Below are 13,614 nucleotides of genomic sequence, written 5' to 3'. Positions count from 1 at the left end.
TTTAAGACCTAACTGACCTAGTTTTTGACCGCACATGAACTGTTTCGAAATGACCTAGATACCATCAAGATGGACATTCAGACCAACTTTCATACAGATCCCATGAAATTATGGCCATTAGAGAGGTCACAGGTTTTTCTATTATTTGACCTACTGACCTAGTTTTTGATGGCATCGTGATCCACTTTCGAACTTGACCTAGATATATCAAGATGAACATTCAGACCAACTTTCATACAGATCCATGAAAAATATGGCTCTAGAGACATCACAAGGTTATTTCTATTATTTGACCTACTGACCTAGTTTTTGATGGCATGTGACCACTTTCGAAACTTGACCTAATATCATCAAGGTGAAATTCTGACCAATTTCCATGAAGATCTCATTGAAATATATGGCCTCTAAGAGGTCACAAGTTTTTCTATTTTTAGACATACTGACCTAGTTTTTGATCGCACGTGACCCAGTTTCGAACTTGTCCTAGATATCATCAAGTGAAATTCAGACAACTTTCATACAGATCCATGAAAAATATGGCCTTTAGAGAGGTCACAAGGTTTTTTCTATTATTTGACCTACTGACCTAGTTTTTGAAGGCATGTGACCCAGTTTCGAACTTGACCTAGATATCATCAAGATGAACATTCTGACCAATTTTTATGGAGATCCATTCACAAGTATGGCCTCTAGAGAGGTCATAAAGTTTTTCTATTTTAAGACATACTGACCTAGTTTTTGACCGCACATGACCCTGTTTCGAACATGACCTAGATACCATCAAGATGAACATTCAGACCAACTTTCATACAGATCCCATGAAAAATATGGCCATTAGAGAGGTCACAAGGTTTTTCTATTATTTGACCTACTGACCTAGTTTTTGATGGCACGTGATCCACTTTCGAACTTGACCTAGATATCATCAAGATGAACATTCAGACCAACTTTCATACAGATCCCATGAAAAATATGGCCTCTAGAGACATCACAAGGTAATTCTATTATTTGACCTACTGACCTAGTTTTTGATGGCATGTGACCCACTTTCGAACTTGACCTAAATATCATCAAGGTGAATATTCTGACCAATTTCCATGAAGATCTCATGAAATATATGGCCTCTAAAGAGGTCACAAAGTTTTTCTATTTTTAGACATACTGACCTAGTTTTTGATCGCACGTGACCCAGTTTCGAACTTGTCCTAGATATCATCAAGATGAATATTCAGACCAACTTTCATACAGATCCCATGAAAAATATGGCCTTTAGAGAGGTCACAAGGTTTTTCTATTATTTGACCTACTGACCTAGTTTTTGAAGGCATGTGACCCAGTTTCGAACTTGACCTAGATATCATCAAGATGAACATTCTGACCAATTTTTATGGAGATCCATTCACAAGTATGGCCTCTAGAGAGGTCATAAAGTTTTTCTATTTTAAGACATACTGACCTAGTTTTTGACCGCACATGACCCTGTTTCGAACATGACCTAGATACCATCAAGATGAACATTCAGACCAACTTTCATACAGATCCCATGAAAAATATGGCCATTAGAGAGGTCACAAGGTTTTTCTATTATTTGACCTACTGACCTAGTTTTTGATGGCACGTGATCCACTTTCGAACTTGACCTAGATATCATCAAGATGAACATTCAGACCAACTTTCATACAGATCCCATGAAAAATATGGCCTCTAGAGACATCACAAGGTAATTCTATTATTTGACCTACTGACCTAGTTTTTGATGGCATGTGACCCACTTTCGAACTTGACCTAAATATCATCAAGGTGAACATTCTGACCAATTTCCATGAAGATCTCATGAAATATATGGCCTCTAGAGAGGTCACAAAGTTTTTCTATTTTTAGACATACTGACCTAGTTTTTGATCGCACGTGACCCAGTTTCGAACTTGTCCTAGATATCATCAAGATGAATATTCAGACCAACTTTCATACAGATCCTATGAAAAATATGGCCTTTAGAGAGGTCACAAGGTTTTTCTATTATTTGACCTACTGACCTAGTTTTTGAAGGCATGTGACCCAGTTTCGAACTTGACCTAGATATCATCAAGGTGAATGTTCTGACCAATTTTCATGAAGATCTTGTGAAATATATGGCCTCTAGAGAGGTCACAAGGTTTTTCTATTTTTAGACCTACTGACCTAGTTTTTGACGGCACGTGACCCAGTTTCGAACTTGACCTAGATATCATCAAGATGAACATTCTGACCAACTTTCATAAAGATCCCACAAAAAATGTGACCTCTAGAGTGGTCACAAGCAAAAGTTTACGGACGGATGCACGGACGGACGACGGACGCTGCATGATCACAAAAGCTCACCTTGTCACTATGTGACAGGTGAGCTTAAAACATGTAAGTTGTTCTCGAAACAAGCAAATTCGGTGAATTTAAATCACCCGCTGAACAGGTTCTTTCTGCGAAAGACGGGACTATATTTTGAAAGATATGCAATTTCAAGATATATACAAGTTACGTTTAATAGATTTGTGCCATGGTTTGTTGGTTCCTAGTTCAATTCCAGGGGAAAAACTCTGCTCTATAGTAATCTGTATTAAGTTTCATGAAAAGATCTATCAATTGAATGTATTACTTTATTTTTGTGGGAATCTATGAATTTTATAACAATTAAAGGGCAATAACTCTGCAGCAACTGAAGAGATCCTGATAAAAGATGTACAAGTGCCTATAGTGATCTATATTTGAATTAAATTTTATGACGATCCATCAATGCATTGCTTTGTTATGTGGGAATATATGGATTGTAATACAAAAGGCAACAACTCTGGTTACTAAAGTGATCCCGATGGAAGTTCACATTCACCACCACCCTACAGGGATCTACATTTGTGGAATGTTTCATGAAGATCCATCAACTGGTTATATCAAGGGGAAAACTCAGCTTTTGCTCGGTCAATTGAAATTACATTACATTTACAAGTGAGCGAAAGTCATGTGCTTATAAACAATTATGTGAGGTCTAGTGATTCTTAGATTTTACCAAATCAAGGGGGGGGGGGGGGGGGGGGGGGGGGGTAATGAGCATAGACAGACGAACAGCTTGACAGACTATGCCAACACAATATCCCTCCATCTTCCGCAGGGTATAACAACGCAACAAAGAACTGTACATTAGTATCATAATGCAAGAGGTCTTTTATAAATGTGGTCTCTCCAGCAGCAAGGAACCATTATTTACAGGTGAAGATACAGCGCAAATGTTTAATCAAGAAAGACAAGTCTTTAGTCAGGTGGTTACATTCATAAAACATGAAGAATACATACCCTACAATATCGTGGAAGTATTTCTTGTAACTGTCTATTGAATCATGCTGTAAAAAGAGACAAAGAAACAACAGTATAGGTTACTGCAAACTGGATATTATTTTTAACAAAACATAAATATATAAGGTTTAATCAAATAAAGGCCTTTTTATCTGGTAGAAACATTTATACCGACTAAAGTCAACAAAAAAATATGTGAATTATGTATACCAACCTGCGTGAAATGTGAAGAAATAATTCAATGCTTACTTAACGTAAGTCTATTTGCAGATGTTACTCACTTTCAAGGGCAATTAACATTGAAACAGGACTAGTTTCTTGTGTATCACTGATAAAATCGCTAAAAAACCCAAATAATTTCCTTTAAATACAGTACTATGTAAACATATATTACTTGAATTTTCAAGTAATGATCCTACCAATAAATAACTAGAGCTATCACTGAATGTGTTTAATGCCCACTCTATACAGTTTTGCAAGAGGAAATAAGGGCCCTTAACTTTGCAATGCTTCGACTGACGCTGAAAAGAATGACATGCACATCTACATTGTAATGTTGATCATTTGCATCAAGTTTCATCAGAATCCCTTTAGAAGTGTAAAGAGATATTTTGCAATGGACTAAACGACTGTGCAACTGATCTTAATGTGACTCCTATTTACACCCTCTTAGATGAAACAGGGATCTAGGTACATACCATATTTGGAGGTGGTTGAAGGGAAAGACGTGCTTGTTTTCGCCTCTGTTTTCTGTAGTATGTCTCAAAATTTTCACGATCACTCTGAAAAATTCAAAATGAACATTTTGTTTGACCACTGCACAAGATACTTCATTCAAAACACTACTCAAATATCAGAAGAAGTTACATTCAATTGATTAATATAGTAAAAGTTAATCAAACTGGCGAACGTTTGAACAAATTATGGTTAAAACACAGAATTTTTTGGTGTGTGAAAAAACACAAAACTTACCAGAACTGTGTATATATGCAGACATCTGTATACAGGTGAAAAATCAATCAGATCTTGTGCACTAAGCTCCTAAAATCAATAAATTGCATTTAAAGTAATATATGATATACTAATGATGGGAAAAAGCAAATCATGCAGTATATCTGCATTGTAGTATAACCGAATGCACCTGTACAGATTACAGATTGAAAAAAAAATTTAATGCACGTCGTCTCATTATGGTGAACATTTATGCCAAGATTTTTCAAAATCACTTCATGGATGGCAGAGTTAAAGCCCGTAAGAGAATTTACACGGACGCATGCACGGACGCACAGACAGACGGTGCAATTTTAATATACCCACCTTCGAGGGCATAAAAAACAAATACATAACACACAGACAAGAAGAAAACCAGAGTAAATGAAGCAAGGTACAGGGGTAGAAGACTGACTATTTATATCAGGGTCATTCCTAAACTGCTTTGTTAGTCCACCAATTTTCTTCAGTCCAGGGACTCCACATTTACTTTAACCAGTTCATATTACACAGGAATACACCTAATTTCTAAGAAACATGTTTAATGGAAGTAAAATGAAATATTCATATAAACACGTAGATACCTCTTCCTCCTCCTCATTGTCTGAGACATGTAAATCCTGTGAAGCCTCATCCTCCCTCTCTCCAGTGAAGGGGTTAGGTGGGGCAGGAGCTTTACGTTTCTTTACTTTCTTCTTTACTATGGATGGATCCATGTTGTTCTGTTCTGCTGCCTGCAAGGAATTAAGTGTGTGTGTTTGTGTGTTTGGTTATTCTCAGGTTTGAGGACTTTTTTAAAACAATTCTTTAGTCATATAATAACAGTGACTTACTTGAAGCAGTGAGCACAATCCCAAGCTTTATAGTGGTGCCTCACTGGAATATTAGGCTGCAGAAGCATGACATGAAACCACATTCTGTCCCATTTTACTGAAACTGGACTAACCAGTCCTAGAACTATCATCTTTATAGACAGCACCAAGTGTGAAAGCTACTAGTATCATTTCTATTAAGTTTTTGGCACAACCTGACTGGGGATCCAACCCCAACCTCTCTCAGGAGAGGGGTAGGCTTTATTTATAAGCCCCTGCTATGAGGAAGTAAGAAAAAATTTAAAGTTCATAGTTAAGATAACAGTATCAAATGTTAAGATGTTAATCATTACAATCAGATACAACTTTGCTTCTAAACTAGTCATTACTCACTTATTATTACAGTATCCTTGTTTCTACAATTATAGGTATAACAAATTTGGGGAAACTGAGGAATAATTTCAACCCCTAATCTTCATAATTACTTTTTCTAATATAATACAGACTTGGACACATATAAAAATCTTAGTTAATTTGAAACCATGATCTCGGGCAACCACTTTCTTGTGCTGAAAATAACATTTCAACCTGGTAATACGGAGCATACAAAAATTGATGAATTAATACTCTCTAAGATTCCCAAGAGTTTGCTTTATCACAGTTTTGCTTCAACTATACTACAGTTAAAATCTGAAACTTCAATCATATGTGAAACTTGAATCATTCATGCAAATAATGTTATCTTAAACAAGAGCTGTCACTAATGGTGACAAATGCCACCGCAGCACCTTGACCTTTGAGCTGGAGACCTTGACCTTTGACCTGGTGACCCCAAAGTCAGTAGGGGTGGTGTACTCAATAAGTACTATCAGCATGTGAAGTTTGAAGGTCCTGTGTGCAGTGGTTCGCGAGTAAAGTGCCTTCATGCAAAAAGTTAATGCTGGCCCCTGTGACCTTGACCTTTGACCTGGTGACCCCAAAGTCAGTAGGGGTGGTGTACTCAATAAGTACTATCAGCATGTGAAGTTTGAAGGTCCTGGGTGCAGTGGTTCGCGAGTAAAGTGCCTTCATGCAAAAAGTTAACGTTGGCCCATGTGACCTTGACCTTTGACCTGGTGAACCCAAAGTCAGTAGGGGTGGCGTACTCAATAAGTACTATCAGCACATGAAGTTTGAAGGTCCTGGGTGCAGTGGTTCGCGAGGAAAGTGCCTTCATGCAAAAAGTTAATGTTGGCCCCTGTGACCCTGACCTTTGATCTGGTGATCCCAAAGTCAGTAGGGGTAGTGTACTCAGTAAGTGCTATCAGCATGTGAAGTCTGAAGGTCCTGGGTGCAGTGGTTCGCGAGTAAAGTGCCTTCATGCAAAAAGTTAACGTTGTGATGAACGAACAAACTTAACTAACGAACGAACGGACAGTTGAAAACTAATATGCCTCCCTTCGGGGGCATAAAAATATGAAACAACAAAAAATTGCACGTCTTACATGTCTCATTGCAACCTCGCCAATCTTAGCTGAATGTTTGCGAATATTTTCAAGGAAGTCTTTCAGATCTATCATGGAAGCCTCTTTTATACGATTCCGTAGCTGCGGTATTGCTTCAGTCATTGTTTCGGAGAACCAATGCGTGCTTACACGTGGAAGATATGTATGCTCCAACTGTTCCAGCGTCTTCAAAGCCGGGTAAAATCTGAAGAGTCAATTGTAATACTGTAGACTGAATGATATCATTTCTAACACCTGGCGTCAACAAACTACATGTAGTTAGTACTAAAAGTCTAAGATACCAACTAACATACAAATTAAAAATTGCTATGTCGAAAAAGGGGTATAATTTTGCAAAAAAAAAAGAAAAAACAAGAGCTGTCACTAATAGTGACAAATGCCCCTGCAGCGCCTTGACCTTTGACTTGGTGACCTTGACCTTTGACTTGGTGACCCCAAAGTCAATAGGGGTCGTGTACTCAATAAGTACTATTAGCATGTGAAGTCTGAAGGTCCTGGGTGCAGTGGTTCGCAAGTAAAGTGCCTTCATGCAAAAAGTTAACATTGGCCCCTGTGACCATGACCTTTGACCTGGTAACCCCAAAGTTAGTAGGGGTCGTGTACTCAATGAGTACTATCAGCATGTGAAGTTTGAAGGTCCTGGGTGCAGTGGTTCGCGAGTAAAGTGCCTTCATGCAAAAAGTGACTAACGAACGAACGGATGGACAGTTGAAAACTAAGATGACTCCCTTCGGGGCATAAAAAAAAAGAAGCAAAATAAGAGTGCCATGTGAGTCAGTTTATCACAGTGAATTAGTTTGTGAAGTTTCAATCAGTCTTCACACGGGGTTACTGAGATACCAGCTTACATACACAAATTTACCAAAATAGGGAAGCCCATGCATGGATAAGTCCAACAACTCTACCTTTTTTTTTTGAATAGTTGAGCTAAAAATGTTAATAATAAGCTTCTTTTAAAAGAGTGAAAACCCATAATTTCAGATAAGATAAATATGTATACAGGGAAGATATTACTTCAGGTACAGGCTGGCACATCGGCCATCCCCAAGTCAGCTTGATAGTCTTCTTACCAGATTTTATGTCCAAAAGCATTTACCTAAACCTCCAGCTGTGAACCTTGGGCAAGTGACACAAACCAAAGGATCTAAAAGCACTTGGTCAAAATGGAAAAGTTAGTTCTGTATCTAAAATTATCTTTATGCATACCTTTTATCTTTCATCTGATCCTGTAGTTTACCATACATTTCCAAAACTGAAAATACAAAAAAAAATTACATAACATTACAGTAAACAAGGACACAGTTTTTTCTCTATAGTTTGATAAATTATTTATAAATGACAGATCTGTGTTGCCTTTAATAATCTAATCTAAGCTAGTTTTAGAAGTAAACACATATAATAGGCTTTCATAGCTATTATTAAAAGGGTGCTATATAAATCTGGTATAATAATAATGATAATTAACACTGTGGGGAATCACATGATCAAAATAATTTCTAAACCAAACTGAAAGTTGTATCTTGAAGATCAGGAATAAATTTCCTACCATGGTAAGATATGAAATTTAAACATAGCCTATCATATGACTAATGAAAATTGTTAAATTATTATGTAGTTGACAATAATGATAGATATCCTGTAATTACAAACATTAAGGAAAATAAGGTCTCAGTTTCTTGAAGCGTTCCAGATAATCAGAAGACGATTGTGATTGAAATCTATATAGTTTTAGTATAAATCTATGTTGCCTTGATGGGTTACATTTTAGATTTACAGCAAAAGTTGCTTCAATATTATCCCATATATTATTCATAAATTTATTTTGGTTTAGAGATTATTTTGATCATGTGATTCCACACAGTACATAAGTCACATACAATTTGATATTTCCACCTGCAGATTTTTTTAACAGGCGTAAAAGAGTCCTGGGTCTGTTATTTAGGTGAAAAAATGTTCTTGAGCAAGATGAATAAAATTCCTGATACATGTAAAGTCAATTCAGGGCTTTCGGTAGGTTCTGAAACTCAAGAGTCATTGACTCTTCAGCCTAAATTTTCAAGGGTCAAAATCAGATTTTCAAGAGTCAAGATCAGCTTTTCAGGGGTCAAGCTACATGTATACTGTTATTAATGCAACTCCCACAGACTTTATCTAAAACTAGTACATTAGTCATAACAGATTTTCTTAAGTAATTCATATTTTAGTTGTCTTATTTTGCACATTGCCTAAAAGTGGGTGGGGTTTAGTGCTTTGCATGCTTTTATTATCAGCAAATTCTTCTAAATAAGAGCTGCTTTGGCAACAGTGATCATATTTTTCGTAAATGCAGACGTTTTATTGGCTTTTTATTAAGACTGTACTAGAAAAATCTTGTAAGAAATGATAAAAATGTCCGAAAATGGCGGTCTCGAAAACGAGTGACAAATACGGAAAACGAAAGTAACATTTGAAATTCTTGAAAAAATAACTGTTTTAAATTTCATTTTCTTATCATACCACGTATAATTTCTGCTTATTTAATTTGTTTTGGCCCAAACAAAGCCTCGGCAATGATAATAAATTTGCTATAGACCGTGACGGCCGACCGGCTCATGTAATCGTATCGAGCACACAAAATAATTAACAAGTGGCACAAACACGATAATCTAAGGCTGCATTGTTTATCAATTAACTTTTACACATTGATCAATAAACACCTTTGATAATGACAAGGCATATTGTACTAAATACAAACCGCGAGATAATCACGTGTCATTTGGCGCGTGGCGTGACTGACATCTGTCGGTAGCTAATTAACATACGACGCTCCGCCTACTGCCATATTTCCGCTTGTACCGGCGAACAATATTGAAATTCACTGGGATTTTGATTGACAGGGGGCAGAACTATCAAACTCGAGACGCATCAAAGTAAATTTCCGCGAGTCAAGCCGACGCACGTGGCGTAATTTATGCGGGTCAAATACGAGTTTTTCTCGATTTTCGCGGGTCAAAACCCGGGACCTCGGGTCAACCGAATGCCCTGTCAATTTCTGAGGAACTATATGATACATGTATGAATGACATCTGAGAGGAAAAGGCTTCTAAATGGCCCTTTGACTTCTAAATGGCCCTTTGAAAGGCTTTCTAAAGAAGAAAAAAAAAACTAACCTGGAAGACATAACGACAGTTGCTCTATGGCTGATGCAATATTTTTCTGCACCCGTCGACAACGAACCAAATGATCACCTTTCGCCATCAACGGTTCACATGACACCTGTAGTGCAGTATTTGTGGCATCTATTTCACCCTGTTTGAAAAGATTCAATAATGTCAAATAACTATCATTTTTAGAATTAACTCTGATTTATCTAGACAGATGAATGTTGTAGCCCACAGCTTTCAAAGGAAAGAGCTTCCACATAGAGGTGACATACTGTACACACGGCCTGGTATGACAGAGTGCACAGACAATCTGAGTAGATGATAATGCTGGTTTACCAATCAAAATAATCATGATTATTCTATCTGGAATTTGTATGCTTCCCTATACTTAAGATGTTAACAAACCAAGTAGTAAGTAATAGTCGTGTTGATATCCCACCAAATAAATTTAAACCAGCAAAACATCTTTTTGAAGAATGAAGTGTTTCATATATTTACCCTGAGGTGAGCAGCGTCAGTGCTGACTTGAAGTAATTCCCTAACTGAGTCAATGAAGCCCTGGTAGTGGTAATTACACATGCGCTCGATTTCCCGGTCATGTGACTTAATTGTGCTGTCCAGCAAGTGTTCAAACTTGTTAAGCTCATCATCATCATACACAGCTCTGGAATAAAGCACAACATAGAGTTACCTGATCATCGTTAGCAACCACTAATGTCTTATTATTTTTTCAAAGTCTATTTTAGTATTAAGGATGTTCACAAATATCTAACAAAGGATGCTACAGAAACTCTTCTTTTGTCACTGTAGTAATTTTGCATGTGGATAATTGAAATGTTACACTGAATAGTATAGCAGAGTGAAATTTAAGCAAAATGTAACATGTTAAAATGTGTGCAAAACTTGTTTAAAACCACCAGAATCTCGACAGTTCTAACCAAACCATTTACAACTAGCGATGGGTACCTGTCAAAGCCAGGATCAGATTTAAATTTGAGCCGTGCCATGAGAAAACCAACATAGTGGGTTTGTGACAAGCATGGATCCAGACCAGCCTGCGCATCCACGCAGTCTGGTCAGGATCCATGCTGTTCGCCAACAGTTTCTATAATAATTGCAATTGGCTTTGAAAGCGAACAGCATGGATCCTGACCAGACTGCGCAGATGCGCAGGCTGGTCTGGATCCATGCTGGTTGCAAACGCACTTTGTTGGTTTTCACATGGCGCAGCTCATTTATCATTTTCATGTAAAATAGCTCTGTTGGAAATGCACAAACTGACCTGTAATCTCAATATTTACCCAAATAAACTATGTTGTGCAAATTATGAAAGTCTTTTTATGACAGAAGTGTAAGAGCTGTAGGTCCGACACAATACACCTTTGAGTACTAAGCAGTCTTACTTTGAAGAAGAAGCATTATCATTATGTGACTGACCAAACTAATCAGCCTGACTGTCATGCAGAGAGAAAATTATTGGCTCGACTGTCACGGTACGGACTTGGTCAAGTTAGGGGAGAAGATGTGTCAGGCAGCCGATTAGCTCAGTCAGTAGAGCACTCAAAAGTTGTAAGCAAGGGGTCCTAGGTTCAAGCCCCGGATTAACTGTAGATTTTTCTCACCCTGTGAAATTTGGCGCCCAACTTAGTCTCTGACACCTGTAATTACTTATGTATAAAGTATCAGCTGAAATTACGGTACCGTAAGAATAGCCACTTCCAATTTCAAAATGGTAGGGAAAAATGTCACAGTATTAAAAGGGGGGAATGTGTGTAGATGGCCATGTAGATCAGTTGGTAGAGCATCAGAATGGTATTCCGAGGCCCCGGGTTAGAGTTCAGGTCAAGATGCACATTTTTCTCACCCTGTGACACGACAGCTAGTCGGCCAACATCCTCTGAAGTCTGATCATGATCTCTTTTTGTAAAGGTTCCTTTTGTGAAATAAAATTACTCGAAAATATTGTCTTCTAAATTGCAACTGTAAATTTTTTTGTAATTTTATGAGGCAAAACCTGCCAAAACGGTAGCAAATAAATATCATGATTTTTTTTGGCAGTGGCTTCGATTACGGTACCGTAATCCTAGCCTCTGATTCTAGGATTACGGAAGTTCCGTATTCCTAGACATACCTATGAGAATAGGCTAGGATTACAGAAGTATTTAAGAGGCATCAAATATAATACATGCATAAATGATGTTGTAAACTTACTTTTTTCACTTAAAATAGCGAAATGAAATACGAAAACGAATACGGGTGTTGATTTCGCCCGATTCTATATGCGAGGAAATCTAAAGTGACTGGCAAAATCAAATCATAAACTTTTAAGGAATAAATATTTAAAAAAAACATTTTTGAGCTATTATTAAGAATATATATAATTCTTCATTTTTCTGGCAATTTTCAAACAAGAAATATATTTATTAAGTGTGGTTTTGGAAAGAAAAACTTATTTATACATACGGATGTTGATTTCGCCTGTTTCTTTAAGATTATACTAACCCGAAATGGCTGATCGATAGCTTGAAATAATAGGACAGGCATGAAAAAAAACACACACGATATTTTTAGTGAAATAAGTTAGTTTACAATAACATTTGTGCATGTCCTAACATACATTTGATGCCTCTTAAGTATTTCCGTAATCCTAGCCTATCCTCATAGCTGTGTCTAGGAATACGGAACTTCCGTAATCCTAGAATCGGAGGCTAGGATTACGGTACCGTAATCGTAGCCACTGCCATTTTTTTTTTGAAGAATCAAAAATGGACAAAAAGTTATTGAGAAAGAAAGTGATTACCGTAACGTTGTAGCAAGAGGACCGTCTGAGGTTTCGATTTCAGTAATTAAATGATGATGTTTTGCATTGACTGATTCCTGTCGTAAGCTCTCTGCGTCCTGTACACTGTCTAAACGCTTCCAGTGTTCAGTTTGGTGTTTTTTGGGTGTTGCTTCCGCCATTGCATTTCCAACAGCGCATGCGCGATACAAGTCAGGCTATATTCTCGTGTCCGGACATTTTCTCGGTATAGCAAAGGAAGTTTGAATTGAAAGTTTTAATATACTATTAAAATAGTCCTATACAACAGAGAAGCTGGGAAATAACATGATTTGACTAAGTGTTGACTTATCTGTTAAATGTTAAAGTGCTGACAGTCCTGTAACATAATCTAATAACATTTGACAATCTATCAATATGATGATGATAATAATAATAATAATAATAATAATAATAATAATAATAATAATAATGTGAAATAGGCAAAACAAGATCCATATCAGGGCTGTCCGAATAAAAAATATTTACATAAGTATTTCTGTCATCTCTTAAGCAACCAGATACATACATGTACCAGATCGAGTCATGTCTTTCTCAAAAAGCGCAGCTAACAAGGCGTGACGTCTGGATTTTTATATATTAATATGATGCCAGTATGCGAAAATCAGGCAAATAAATACATTAATATGCAAAGAACGTTATATTTTCTACCTGTAAACTTTATGTAATACATTCACAGACAATGTCAATCATACATATATGATACCGAAATGATACAATTATGCATCAAACACATACATGAATGCGTATCATTCAATTGTGATAATTTTGCTTACATTTAAACATTGCTCAGTTATTTAGCATATACAAAAACACAGCACGTTGATGCTTAAAAAGTGTTTTCCCTGTAAAGTTCAATTGTTCTAACTGTAAATGCTTTATCTACATATATGCGCTTATATAAGTTTCTTATGATACATTTATTTTCTGTAGTGATGAATTCAATGACTATTTGCATATTTGATCGCCTGTAATAGTAGACAGGCAAGAACTGTTTTCTT

General features: G+C 36.8%; 1 protein-coding gene across 4 annotated transcripts in view; it reads right to left on the bottom strand.

Moving 5' to 3' along the window:
* The window catches only part of LOC123546829 (exocyst complex component 6B-like), a 51,937-nt gene extending 39,194 nt beyond the window's left edge, over positions 1 to 12,743 (bottom strand). For all 4 annotated transcript variants that reach the window (XM_053551148.1, XM_045333418.2, XM_053551147.1 and 1 more), the window contains exons 1-9: positions 12,575 to 12,743; positions 10,273 to 10,438; positions 9,781 to 9,919; positions 7,838 to 7,883; positions 6,611 to 6,815; positions 4,899 to 5,048; positions 4,297 to 4,365; positions 4,023 to 4,106; positions 3,325 to 3,371 (exon numbers count right to left, since the gene is read on the bottom strand). In XM_053551148.1, coding sequence (XP_053407123.1) covers positions 3,325 to 3,371; positions 4,023 to 4,106; positions 4,297 to 4,365; positions 4,899 to 5,048; positions 6,611 to 6,815; positions 7,838 to 7,883; positions 9,781 to 9,919; positions 10,273 to 10,438; positions 12,575 to 12,735 — 1,067 coding nt within the window. In that variant the 5' untranslated portion in view covers positions 12,736 to 12,743. The remainder of the gene's footprint in view (positions 1 to 3,324; positions 3,372 to 4,022; positions 4,107 to 4,296; positions 4,366 to 4,898; positions 5,049 to 6,610; positions 6,816 to 7,837; positions 7,884 to 9,780; positions 9,920 to 10,272; positions 10,439 to 12,574) is intronic.
* Positions 12,744 to 13,614: the final 871 nt, after the last annotated feature.

The sequence above is a fragment of the Mercenaria mercenaria genome, chromosome 9 (genome assembly GCF_021730395.1).
Source record: "Mercenaria mercenaria strain notata chromosome 9, MADL_Memer_1, whole genome shotgun sequence".
In the NCBI taxonomy this organism is placed as follows: domain Eukaryota; kingdom Metazoa; phylum Mollusca; class Bivalvia; order Venerida; family Veneridae; genus Mercenaria; species Mercenaria mercenaria.
This window is presented reverse-complemented; position numbering and strand designations above follow the sequence as displayed.